Genomic DNA, 13,348 nt, shown 5'->3' on the forward strand with positions numbered 1-13,348 from the left:
CCGAAAATTATCATTATCATGTCATGCTATAACTCACAGATAAAATTCGCTTTACACCAAAGATTTTTTTCAATGATAGATTCACCGATCGGTGTCAGACAAGGAAATAGTTAATCGAGGCGAGTGCCGTTCTCCGTCCACTAACGAGCGTCGGCTGAAACTCGAGATGCAAAAGGAACTCCGGCAAAAGTTAATTATAAAGCGTGTTCCTGCCTCGGAGCAGTATCGAAGATCAAAGTCCAAAATGTTTCGCCATCTTCCCAGCGGGTAAGCTCGCGAAATTTATTCCACGCAATGGTCGATAGACTCGGAGTAAATTAACTGGCTGTGTAATGAACTAATAACGAATCGACGACTTTTGGCGCCCTTAGAATTTCGTATTTACTTACCTAGACTCTTAGGCCAAGCCGATCGGTATTTCCGTGTGGTCCGTTAAAACAGACAGTCGCGAAAGTCGCTGCCACGGCGTCGATTAAACGAACCTAATGGAATTAATGCCGAGAAAGTTTCTTATTAACGCCGCAGATGCCGAAATTGCGTTTAGTTGGCGTGGCTGTTAGTAGCATGAGAGACCAAACGGGCGAGTTCGATTATGCAAATCGGCACCGCGATCTTGGGGAAGCCGCGTTACATAAGAATTACTAAACCGCCATAACAGCCAGATGTTCGTCGAACCGAGAGAACGAATCTCGAAGGCGGCTTGCCCGCCTGTTCGACCCTTCGTCCACTTACGAGCAACCACGTCGCGAATCATCTTCTTCCCACACGGTAACCGAGTTAAGCTGATTTTCTCGGGAAGATGCACGACGTACCGAGTCTGACAGGCATTCCGGGAACACCGGCGGTGAATGTAAATTTTCATTAAAATCTCGGCTCACGGGCACCTACGTTTCTGCGGTTCCGCGATTTCACCGTTGATTGCGACAAGCTAGGCAACGTTCCCGTTGATTACGCGACTGCTGCTCGTCGGAAATTTTTTGTTTCCTTTGCGCCGCGACAAAGAGAATATTTCGTTTTTCCTTCCATAAATTTGCACGTTGAATGTTCTTTACCCCCTAACGCCTCTCGATGAACCAGTACGCTAGAGACTTTCCACGAACGTACTCTAGCTGAACGTAATTTGACTCGGTCATAGTTTGTACAAGGAGCTGCTACCTGGAAAATAATTTCCAGGCCGAAGACGTCACGTTCATCGGATATTCCTGGAAGTTTCTGCGCGTCGAGGTAAATGAGGGACGACGATAAAAGAGGTCGTGAAAATACACAGGGCGTCGCATAATCGCCGTTACTCCCAGGTTCTCGTTGAATCGGCGAACGTTCGTGTCACAAGTTTGATATATTAGCCGTGGTCGGTGTTCCGGGCATTCGTCGAAAAGATGGGAAAGCAGGCTACGCGCGTATAACGGTAACTTTGCTAGAAAGTCGAAGGAATCGCTTTTCAATTCGATTAATAATCTCGTCTGTGTTGCTTGTTACGTTACGTTGTTAAGATTGAACTCGAGTTCGTTATACGATGTCAACCGAACTGGCGGGCGGTTGTATCCTGCGACGACGCCTCCGAGCTCGCAGGAGTGTCCTCGAGGCAACCGCACTGCAGTTGCAATTTCAATGCGCCGTGCCAATTAATGCGAAGTCGTGTTCGAACTACCGATGGCTCGTGTTAACGATGCTTCGCCACGGACATAGAGTGCCAATTATCGATATTAAATATCCAATGAAATTGTGCGTCGAGGGTTTTCCTTTCGTTCTCCAACTTTTATTAGTCGAAGGAAGTCCAATTTCTGCCAATTTTCCGCAGCAACTGCGCTTTTTTTCACGGTTCCGGCAACGGTCGGTGATTTTAGTGAAAATTTAGTGAAAATTGCGCGAAATGTTCACGAAATGAGAACGGTGGGAAAACGAAGGTTTGTTGAAAATTGGAAAACAGAGGGTCACCGAAGTTGGTTACGGTGACCGAAATTCAAGCTTGGCCGAGAACGCGCCTGCATACGTTCATTACGAACTTACGCTTATGAATAATTACTGCATGCCCGGAAAACTGTTAACGGAACAATGCAGCGCTAACTATCGGCCAAGTTTAATTATCGGGTATGTTCGCGTTGCGAAAAGCTATTGTGATTATAGGACGATATATTTCAAAATCGTCTATCCTTGGCTGCTTTGAATTCGAAATTGATCTGTTACTAATCAACGTCGTCAACGGAAAATCAGGCTGGTCCTGCGTGCATTCCTCGCGAGATTCTTCTTGACACGATTCACCACGATTACTCTCGTTTAAAATATTTCGTAGATGCGTACGTAGAGAACTTACAAGATGATTTGAAAGGCGAAAAGAAGCCTAGGGGAAGCTGCAAGATATGGTCACGAGGACAATGACAGATTTGAGAGGGTGAATGAAAGTGGGCCGAGATGAAGAGTGCCGGAAGCTTCGGAATTTATCGACGGGGTTCAGAAACGGGCGTGGGAGTGGAATATGACAGTCGTGTGTTTCATATGTATTATAGAATTTCATTCATGGAATTTATTCGATACGAAGAGTACACGGGGAAAAATAAGTTATACATTTCGCTCTTAACAGAAAAGGAATTTTAAAATTTTGGAACATTGAATCGATCACATTTAAACGAAATTCACGGTCCACTTGATCTTGGGATTAAGCATTTTTTCTTCAAACTTGTTCGATCTATTATTTCTTTTTAAAATTCTTGTAACTTTAAACCTACGAGTTTATTTATTTCTTGTTTCAACTACACAGGCTTATCGTACAGCGCCCATGCGATTCTCTTAGTTATCGTTACATAATGCAACGACTGTTGCAAAGAAAAAAGCATGGTAATGGCGTTGGTAATGACGCAGAGCAGCTAGAAACGGTGCCTCGATGGTACTTTATGGACGATAAAAGGAGGGTGGAGGCGACACAGAAACACTAGAGATGATGAACCGACGTGAAATGACCTTGAAAAAGATTTCTCTCGAGTATGGCGCATTTAACGACGGTAATGACCGAGCAAGTCGCCGCGACGGAGGCGCGTGAACCGTAAACCGTAAGTCGAGACGGTCTCGGGAATCGCGCGACGGATTGTACGGTTCCTTCGAAACGCGCCCTTTAACGCCCTCCCCCCCTAACTGCTATGAGAGTAATCTTACAACGGTCGATGAATTCCCCCGCAGGAAATGAAATTACACGGGCAATCCACTACAAGGACTTCCTTTTTTCTGTTTCAGAAGCCGGTTCTCTCGGGAGGAAAGCAGAGCGAGAATGAGCGACACTCGGTTGGCTGCTAACAAATACCAACAAAATCGTCTTCTACACCGGTGAAATTGAACCGTGGAACGATCGTCTGGTGACTTCACAAAGAGAGAAACATAGGGCAACATAGACAAGGAGCAAATAAGTTTCTCATTCCCGTTGCCAGGATTTCTTCCTTTGGTCGGCTTTAATCCACTCGCGAAAGCCAGTCAGGGGTGAGAAATCACCGACAGGTCGGCTAAAAATTACGAAGGTTTCCTTCGTTCGCGTACAATAACTATTTACGATCGTTGTCCTGATAGATCTGAACGAACAGGGACGTTCCATACGTTATCGGTGGACCGTAGAAATTGGTAGATCGTATCGTAGAAGCTCGTTAATTCAAGTTGTTTGTACGTGTACCGAGGTGTGAACGATCGTTGGTTAATTGGTTGGTAGAACGTCGGTGAATCCAATTAGCTGGTAGTCTTGAAGGAGTTCGGGCTGAATGACATTGGTCGAGCTATAATTGTGTTCGGATCGCGTATTTCGGTTTCGCCTATCAACCGGTGGTGGAAGAGATGCAAAGCACGGAAGTCCGGATTCGCGTGGCAAGAAACTCGATTTCAGGTCCGTCGACTCGGTCTGAGTTCGTTTGCATCCCTGAACTCGAAGAGGTTGTCGTGCGGCGAACCGATCTAATCAGCGTAGCTTAAATCTAAATTGCATAGTAATTGCAAATTGGATGCTGGATCGCGTCCATCGGACGACAGACCGTCTCGACCGATCGATCGAATCGATGACCTCGTGTTAGCGCCGTTTGGTAAGCCTTGGAATAATAACGGCGTTGCGGTTGTACTCGACTCGTAAATTTTCGAGAGAAACGATATGCGAGCATAGGGTTGGACATTCACGGTAGAACAATGACGAGTGAACTGAACGCGACGGAGGTCGAGACCTCGACGGGCACGATGAATCTCGTATCAACGATATCCTCGTCGCCACCTAGCGTGGTCGCAGCCGCGATTAGCGCTAGCACAGCAATTCCGACTAATCCGTCCACGACAGTAACGGGTGGAGCTGCGGTCACCAGTACCGCTAAACCCGACCATCACATCTACAACGCGACCGGCTACCTCATGGAACACGACGAGCTCGATCACAGTAAGTAATAAGAGCCTGTGAATACGGTTAATGCGCGTTATACCGGTCAAAGCCGAACCTAATGGGACTGCATTACGCCGCTCTCGGCCGGAAACGCCACTTACCAATCGCCTCGACTATTTCTCCTTGCGCCGTTAACCTTGTCCGCCTTTGCCTCTCTCTCTCTCTCTCTCTCTCTCTCTCTTACTCCTTTTCCTTGCTCGTCCTTTCCGCTTGGCGAACGATGGAATTCGCTTTGATGTCCCTTCCATGATAAAAATCGTATTTCGAGTTGCGGCTGTTAGATCGCGAAAAGCCACGTGTTAACAGAATTCGCGAAGTTCGATCAGCCTTCGTTTAGAGCAACCAGGTGCGCTTTGGAAACGATCTCGACGTTTGTCCATAGCGACGTACCACAGTTCCCAATGAATTAAACATGTTCCGCGTTAAATGTCGCCGAGAGTGTTCAACTGTTCCGACAATTATTTCATTCGAAACGCGCCGAGAGACAGGGCAGGTAGTCGCGAGTCGTTCAGTCATCGCGTTGGGAGGTCTTTCGACCAAGCACACTCGAATCCTGTTTCATCGGGTATCAAGGGGATTTTGAGAATTGGTCTAAACGTTGCCCGCTCGTTCTACGTTCTCTCGACTGCTCGCTAGACTATCCACAGATCTCCGGGTTTTCCCGTGTTCCTTTTGCCTCGCGGTGCGCAAAATAGTTTTCGGCGAAGCTTAATCCTGCTAGCCCACTGGATTTATTACCACGCCGCTCACCAACTTGCTTTTTCATGAAAAATTGCTGTGAATTGCTGGCGAGAATTTCCACTTGCAAAGTCGAAGGCTCGAGTTGTTCAAAGTACGTCGATTTTTTTGAGATCGCGTTATAAAACTTGAAGATTCCGAACGGAACTCTTTTCATCGAGTAATCGATCTCGAAGCCAAGCGAACGCGTCGATTCGTTGTCGACGACGAATGAGATTCGATACAACCTTTGATAATCCCTTAATCGATGATTCGCTTTGAGGATTAACGCGACTACGTCTGATCGCGTTTCGGTTTGGTAGCAATAACGGTAGGAACGTGGACTTTTTGCGAGAGGGGTTTCGATCAAAGGATAACCTGTTATCAGAGACAGGCTGTGTGGCACGCATCCTCCGTTTTGCCAGAGCAAATCTTGCCATCTTCGTCCTTGTCCGACCGGCCGACTGCGACACTCGCTGAATACTAATCATAACGCTGCGGTCTACCAAAGTCGGATCGATACCATCCGCGCGCTAGAACCATGATATACGACGAAATTCAGTCTCCGATTGAAGCTTTTTGTCGTTAGATATTCATGCTCCCCGCGAGCTACTCATGCCACCAGGATTTTTTGTAATATTTATGAGAGTTACCTGCTATGCATGAACGGAGGGAGGTGCCGATCGAACGTTGGATTTCTTCAATACGTTCCGTGCTGGATCTGAAACAATGCACCAAGTATTTTTAACTCGATAGCTCTTCAGATGTTTAAGTTGTAAATTTACCTTGCTTTGGATCTTGGAATACGTTTTATCACAAATCGTAGGACGATTCGTGTAAACGAGTCCTTTTCGGGGAATCGTTCTGTAAAATCAGAGAGTTTTTAATTACTTCCAGTTTCAATAGCCGATGATTTGATTACCTTTGATTTTATCAGCATGTTCTCCAAGATTTGTTGAATTTCTGCTTGCGCTTTAAGCGCATACGGTTTATCCAACTTCCTGAGACAACGTGTCACGGTCATTGAGAAAGTTTCCAACTGATCCGAGTCAGTGTCGCAAGTATCGTCACTCGATGCTGTGCTATGTAATCCGCAGATTGTAAATTCGTGACACTTTACCTATTTCAATAACGAGTTTTCTGTATTTGTGTAGAACTTCCAGAGTATACGCAATTAAACCTTCATTTTTATGAGTAACGCAAGACGATAAGATAATTAGTTTAATTTTCATTACACTGGCAATCAATTCAGATCTCTGCGCATTAAATTGTAAGTAGAAGGATTAATTTCTTATTTCTGTAGAAATATTGAATTGCAGGCAGGTGTTTATTCATTAAATATAAAACAAGATAAACAGAATAATATTTAATAATAAATAGAAATAAAACAAAAATGATAATTTTCTTCCTCTCTGTCTCCTTGAATTCTTGCTGTTCTTTAAATTTTTCAACGAGATACACTCGAGACTCTTTCGCTTCTTAGTCAAATTGCATTTTTAAAAATACCGCTAGACTGTAGACGTTTACGCAAATTTATATTTTTATGAGATAGAAAAAAAGAAATAGAATAAAAAAAATTGTTTGTTTCACCGTTTAAATATTAAATGTTAAAATCTGCCTCTCGGAGTATATCCTCTAAAAATTCGATTTATATCTAAAATATTTATATAGAAATATTCATGGTACATCCTCGATACCTTTCATAATATTTGGCGATTGAAACAAACGTTTGTCGCGTACATTTTTTCTCGATTGTATTTACCTCAAAATATGAACTTGCATAAACTTCCACAACCTGTTTCTTATCTAAATAAATTCACACTTTGTATTATCGATCAACCTCTCGCGTGTCCCTTAATTCGTTCTCAGTCATATCTCCATGATGTTCCAAGTTCTCGCAGCAGGAAGTGTATCTACTGATCGTTGTGCAGATTGCGCGGGAAGGAAATCTGTCCAGTCGTTTCTTAGTATAGGAAATTCGGCTGCAGGAGCGAGGGCAAGTTCGAGGGCGAGTCTTGACCTCTGGCAAAGAGACGGCGGGGGAACTAATCGAATTCAGAGTAGGGATAGTTCGTTGTGTGCTAGACGGCAAGAAATGTTCAATACGAGTGTTTCTACTCGATATCAGGCATCGAAAGCAACTGCAGTTCTCATTCTTGGCAAAAGTTTCGTCTACGTTCTGTGGAAATCCGACGACGAATCGTTTCATCGGGGGAAAATAATAGCGCAAATATTGCACGAAATAGGAAAACTATCTCTAAATATTTATAACCGTCGACTTATATTCTCGTACTTGTGCACGAGGCTCCGCGGCAAGAATCCTCGTATATAGCCATTTCAGAGGTCGTATTTTACTTAAAAAAAATTCTCTTATTCTCCGCGCCCGTCGACATTTTTCTACGAGAGTCTGTTAGACGATATTACCCGAGACTTTCGTTAAATTCGTAGATGTACTCTGCTGTTCGTCGGTATTACGAAACTCTTATGAGAAGATATGTATACGCGAAAGATTACCAGTAAATTATCAAAATGTTTAAAAATTAGTATTTTACGGTAGATTTTCTACTACAACCGAGTACAATCGAGTACACAGATCGCAAAACATTAATATTCTTCATGCACAACGCTTCGATAGAATACAACTTAATTTATTCGTCTGAACGTAATCCATCTCGGCTTATCGGAACTTCCCGTTAGAACCAACGGATGCATCAGTTGTATCTATCGACCGCGCCGTTGTAATCGGAGGATTAAAAACGTTACACGGCATACGTCTCGATGCGGAGCCCCGTAACAAGAAACTACATCAAAGTTATTGGTAAAATCGTCGAGCCACCGTTCATGCTAATGGGGGTAACGAGTTCATCGATACGAACATGCAACTCGACTGCCTCGTCGTAATCCAGGTACGGGTAGAGAAATTGATGCAAATTGTAGAACCATGGTAGCGAGATCTCGTAACAATGGCCGTGCGACTTGGCCGCCAGTAACCTTTTTAGCTCGTTCACGTAGAGGCGGCGCATCTCGCGAATCTTCAAGACTATCTCGACGAAAGTCACCCCCGGCAACTCCATGGCTCGATGAATGCGACTATAAGCACGATGTCTGTACTCGCTGTCTAAATAACCCCGCGTGTCTTTCTTCCACAGACACGGTGACTTTCTGTAAAGCGACGCCAGCTTTCGGAAATAGCAATTCATCCATTTCTCGTGTTCGACGATCCTCCGTGATGATCTTCTCGCCGAACACTCGTTCATTGCATGTAGCAGTTTCGATGTTGTCCGCTTATCATAACTTTTAGGGTCAATGGAAGCGAGATGGACGATAGGCTTATCTCTCTGGGATGCATCGTTGACGTTGCACTTTGGGTTAGGTTGGTGAATAGATTAGGAATTAAGGTTGTAACCTTAAAGTTCATTTTACTTTGATGAATTTTAATGGAAAAGCTAATCAGTTAGAACAGCGAGCAAACTTACTCATCGATTAGATTATATGGACGTCATGTTGCAGCTCTCTCGAGACATTCTCCGTCGTAATTAGAGGAATATACGCGCTACGCGCACTGTTAGGAAAGTCGTACATCCGTCCATTTCTCTCGTTTCGTATAGTTCGTATATTTTAATTGGCGAAGTCGTAGTGGCCATGACTGACATGTACGATATGAATACCCGGCGTATCAGTTAAACCGAATTACTTAAATTTTTACGACCGGTTAAAACACCATGATTTCACGTACTATCCTAACGAATATACTTTTTCCAGGTATACTCGCTGGCTTTTCAGATATACAGACAGTTTTTCTAGCGTGTATTTCGACGTTGCTGCCGTTGATCGTCGCGCTGGGAATCGCCTTCGGCGTCAGGTAAGAGAAACATGGTTGTCTCGCAACGTATGCTTAGGAAAGTGCCGCAAACTTTTGCCTCGTTCCTTTAACCATACTTTCCTATCTTATCGTCGGAGATTTTATATCGCGCAAACAGCTGTACTCGTGTACTCTTGAAAGGAGAGAAAGGTGAGAATTTTCGATACGTTACAGTGTTGCATTTTATTCATCGCTGGAATAGTTTTAAAAGCACCGAAGATTATCTTAATTGAGTACGGTCTGTCACGACGACAGGTGAAACACGCTCTCTATATTTAAATATTCTTTCGTACGTTCCAATTTTGAAAAGGCGCACACCTGCGCAACAATACGCTTTGTGGCGTTTCTTCGTCTCTAAATTCGCAACGCAGTCGGCTCGTAGCATCGCGTGCACGCGAAATCGCGTTAAGGGACAGAGGCGAGATCCGCATCTAACCGCACAAAGAGCAGCACAGAAAAACCGTTAAGTCAGCGAATAAGTTAACGGTACAGCGTCAGTCGCGTTATAACTGCGAACAAGACGACTCTGCTCGTGGCTATACCGCGAAAGCGAAAGCCTCGACGTTGATTAATGGGGCAATTAAAGACAAAGCCGATGTGCGCGTCACACGCGACTCGATCACTGTCGAACCATTGCTACTATCACACCTACCTCCGTAGGAAATTCACGGGTTGATCGATTGTCGCCTTGGCTGCCACGTAATCTCTAATCCCTTACGATGTATCGACATCTAAACCCACGCGATTCTTGCACCCCATTTACAATGCGTCGGCGATAACGTTCGGGCAAAGTCAACGAAGTCTATCGTTTCCACCGAGGTAACATAAGTCGCGAAAAGATACGTTCCTCGAGCTTGGTCCTAGCTTTTTAAAATACCCCACGTAAAAGATTGTATCGTCAACGTCGACTCTCAGCGTTTTAGCTGATAATATTTTACTCCGCTCTCGGTGAAATCGTCGCGTAGAATATACGCGAATAGAATAGCGCGAGTTTCGACCGGATCTCTTGATCCCGAAAAATTAACTCCGGCCTACGTCGTGACTCTGTTAACGCCATCCTTGCAATAAAAACCGATTCCACGGATCTGTCTGGGTGCAGGAACTCGCAAATTTTTGTCGTAGCCAAGGGAGGAAACAATAATCCTGCGTTATTGCTGAAATTACGACCACGAGCAGAGGATTATGCTCGGTCTATTCAGTAGAACGAGAACAATTTATTCGATGGTTGTTCAACTGCTCGTAGATGTATTCAAATTATTTTCGAAGCTCGTGCAACCAGGTCTTGTTTCAATGGAAATTGTATTATACTGTAATGGCACGATTCCGAGATTTCCTGTCGAAATAATTGCCATTACGTTCTATGCAAATAAACCAGAGAGACTAAAACGTACGAATGCGGTTCAAACGCGGGAAAATGATTATTAATTAAAATCACTGTTTATCACTGATTCATCGAAAGTCGACAAGCTGTTCGAAAGTGGCTGTTTCATTGTTAAATATTGCAATTTTTTCGTTGCATCGCGTAGTTCATACGTTATTCGCGAAGATACGTCCTTTGCTCGAAAATTCTCTGATCGTCTCGTTTCCTTTTTTTAACCGAATCTTTTGCAAATACCAGGTCAATTAATTTTCGCGTGATTTTGATTCAAGACGATTTTAAAGATACCCAATTTTTAAAAAAATTTATTTTAATTTAATACGGTGGTAACAACGCCCTTTTAAAAATATTTGACCGCAACCTTTTGCACTCGAAGCTCTTTTTAGTATATTGTTTTTTGGATTTACACTTTGATTTTGGTTGATGTTTTACCGGGAATTCAATTATTGATTGGCGATTGTACTTTTTTTTTTTTTGTTTTAGTTTATTCTCTATTTTATGAAAAAATATGCTCCGCTTTATCTGAAATAAAATGACAACATTGAGCTCGAGAAATTCCATTAAATACATTGAATTACAGGAATCAATTTCCTCTTCAATACATATCAATTTAAATTATTGTCTGGTTGAGCAAAAGTAAGGTCTCTGACGCTTTGTATACATAAAATTGTTTTTATAAATTTATGAAACGTCTAAATAGTTTGGAATTTCCTGAAACGAAGGTATTACAATCTCTTATCGTAGCAATAATATCTTTTAAAGTAATTCATGCTCGTAAATTAGTAAATTGTTTTGCATGGAATAGAAGATATTTTTAATTTTTCACGCTAAGTTTCCATTTCCATTGACTATAACGGTAATTTTTCCGAATTTAAATTCATATTATAAGAAATTCAGACGAATATCATTCGTGAAGATTCATTATTCAGTAATTAAGATTGAGACTTTCATCGTAAATTTTAAAATACACGTTATTTATAAAAGATTTCTTCTTTGACATGATTAAAATTTAACGCGTGATATTTACCTGACAGATTTAAACTTCGAACAAAAGGCATTTCATATAGTAGCGAGCATGTAAATAGAAACGCTCGCATATAAATTGAATCAACTCTATTATGGAAAGTTCTACATATTTTTGTTCTTTTTCTGCAACATAAAAGTTCAAACATACGTTTCTTGCACTTTACGGAATGGCTTCCGAATTTGTATTCCCAGTACTAATTACTAGACTGTAGGTTTTTATACTTTATAATTTTACGAGCAAAATTAAAGAAACAAAATGAAGTAGCGATTTCTTTTCACCAAGTAATTATCTCGACGAGTGGTACACTTTCTATTTTTCCTCTGTTTTTCATATTATATGTATTCCGCGCTCTTTTAAACGCATAATCCATCCACAGTCTAATAATCGCAAACTAAAAATTAAATTTAATACGAGAACCGTATGCACTAACCAAATGGCAATGTTCTCCAGAAAATGGAAAGATCTCTGTCAGTTTTCAAAGCGTGTGAAAGTGGGATTGGTAGTCACATTCAAAGTTTTGCCTCTTAATGAAGGAAACACGAATAAGCATAGTTGAGCCTGACGAATAGGGAACGGGTATTCTGAGAGAAGGACGAGGTTTTGTTCTGTTTCACAGGCACGTGTGGAGGAAATATCGAAACAGACGAGACAGCTCAAGTGGATTGCCCTGGTATAGGAGTGTGTACTCTCGAGACAATACCGCCGAATCCTTGCATCATCGACCCCACTCGGGAAGCACGACCATTCAGTCTGCCACGAGGATTCTGTCTGCCCAGGACGTGAGTATATTACGTCCCGCTATCTAGATGCATGCGTTTACCGGTCGCTTCGCGTTCACCAGCTTCGTTCCGTACAATTTTCAAGGGATCGTCAGGGTTTAGGTCAGTGAACACACCTGGCTCGGCCGAGAAGTGTCCCTGACGCGTTCGGAAATCGATCCTCCGTCGATAATTTGGTAGCGCAGGATGCTAATTTTGACAACGCTCGGTGAATAAATAAAACGTGTTCGGCCCGCTAGAAAACCAAGCCACGTTCTCGAGCGTGGAAAACGGAATTCTCACGCTCCAGTTGCTCCTGATCTCGGTCCAACCTGTCTCCTGACTTTGGGCTCATTTTTCTTCACGAGCTTCAACAATAAAACCAAGTTACAATAGCTTTATGCAGGCAAATTCAAAAGATAACGCGATGTACGTGATTTTTAACACTTTAAGAATTCTCCGACGAGACGACGGAGAATTTAGATATAACATTGATTAAGAGTTTTCATATGATAAAATTAATATATTATATTGTTCGTATTAACTTACTATATTATATCAACGATATATTATATTAATTGCATTACGTGTGATAACATTTAAAATATGACATTCATATCCTAATCGTGGTACGATATTTTACAGCTTGCACCAGTCTCTACATTGTTGCGTTATATTTTTCCTTATCGATCGTTAGTTGACGCGAATCAATTCGTCAAACCTTAACAAAAACACGACGAAACTGACGAGTTCACGCGACGGTTTAACAAATACTTCAGCTTGAAAATAACGATGGGGATGTCGGCTCGTAGCGAGCGAATGGGAGGAAAAAATATAATGGACTTTCCCTTGAATTGGTTGCCCGGCGAGTGGACGTGACACGTACAACAACACAGCGTACATTGCTTTCCCATTATGCGGCATCAACGGCATTCGGAGGAATATCTTTATCTATTTTTTTTTTCCTCGTATCGGAAACAACGCGAATTTTTGTCGACGCGAAATCTCATTTTTCGCTCCGGTTACTCCATTAATCAGCAAACGAAAACGTTCGAAGAAATGTTCGCGGGGCGAGCTCGAATCTCTTCCGGTCTCTTCCGGTCTCTGCCTATTATATTCCAGATAAACGCACGCGAAGTTGGGCGAGAACGAAGCGTTACGATTATGCTTAAAGTTTGCATGACCACGTAATTATCTCCGATTTAGCTTG

General features: G+C 42.6%; 2 protein-coding genes across 5 annotated transcripts in view; one reads left to right on the forward strand and one right to left on the reverse strand.

Moving 5' to 3' along the window:
- Nucleotides 1–3,409: 3,409 nt before the first annotated feature.
- Nucleotides 3,410–13,348, reverse strand: part of LOC139991550 (uncharacterized) — a 289,560-nt gene continuing 279,621 nt past the window's right edge. Inside the window, exons 1-6 of one of the 4 annotated variants that reach the window (XM_074111932.1) lie at nucleotides 8,590–8,882; nucleotides 7,990–8,519; nucleotides 6,036–6,233; nucleotides 5,899–5,977; nucleotides 5,767–5,834; nucleotides 3,410–5,646 (exon numbers count right to left, since the gene is read on the reverse strand). In XM_074111932.1, the coding sequence (XP_073968033.1) occupies nucleotides 5,927–5,977; nucleotides 6,036–6,233; nucleotides 7,990–8,370 (630 nt within the window). In that variant the 5' untranslated portion in view covers nucleotides 8,371–8,519; nucleotides 8,590–8,882 and the 3' untranslated portion in view covers nucleotides 3,410–5,646; nucleotides 5,767–5,834; nucleotides 5,899–5,926. Of the gene's footprint in view, nucleotides 5,647–5,766; nucleotides 5,835–5,898; nucleotides 5,978–6,035; nucleotides 6,234–6,953; nucleotides 7,916–7,989; nucleotides 8,883–13,348 lie in introns of those variants that run through there. The other 3 variants (XM_074111931.1, XM_072011736.2, XM_074111933.1) reach the window with 3 other exon arrangements.
- LOC139991530 (uncharacterized) overlaps nucleotides 4,153–13,348 on the forward strand; it is a 56,612-nt gene continuing 47,416 nt past the window's right edge. Inside the window, exons 1-3 of the mRNA XM_072011685.2 lie at nucleotides 4,153–4,393; nucleotides 8,876–8,975; nucleotides 11,997–12,159. Coding sequence (XP_071867786.1) covers nucleotides 4,153–4,393; nucleotides 8,876–8,975; nucleotides 11,997–12,159 — 504 coding nt within the window. The remainder of the gene's footprint in view (nucleotides 4,394–8,875; nucleotides 8,976–11,996; nucleotides 12,160–13,348) is intronic.

The sequence above is a fragment of the Bombus fervidus genome, chromosome 10, assembly GCF_041682495.2.
Source record: "Bombus fervidus isolate BK054 chromosome 10, iyBomFerv1, whole genome shotgun sequence".
NCBI classification, from domain to species: Eukaryota; Metazoa; Arthropoda; class Insecta; order Hymenoptera; family Apidae; genus Bombus; species Bombus fervidus.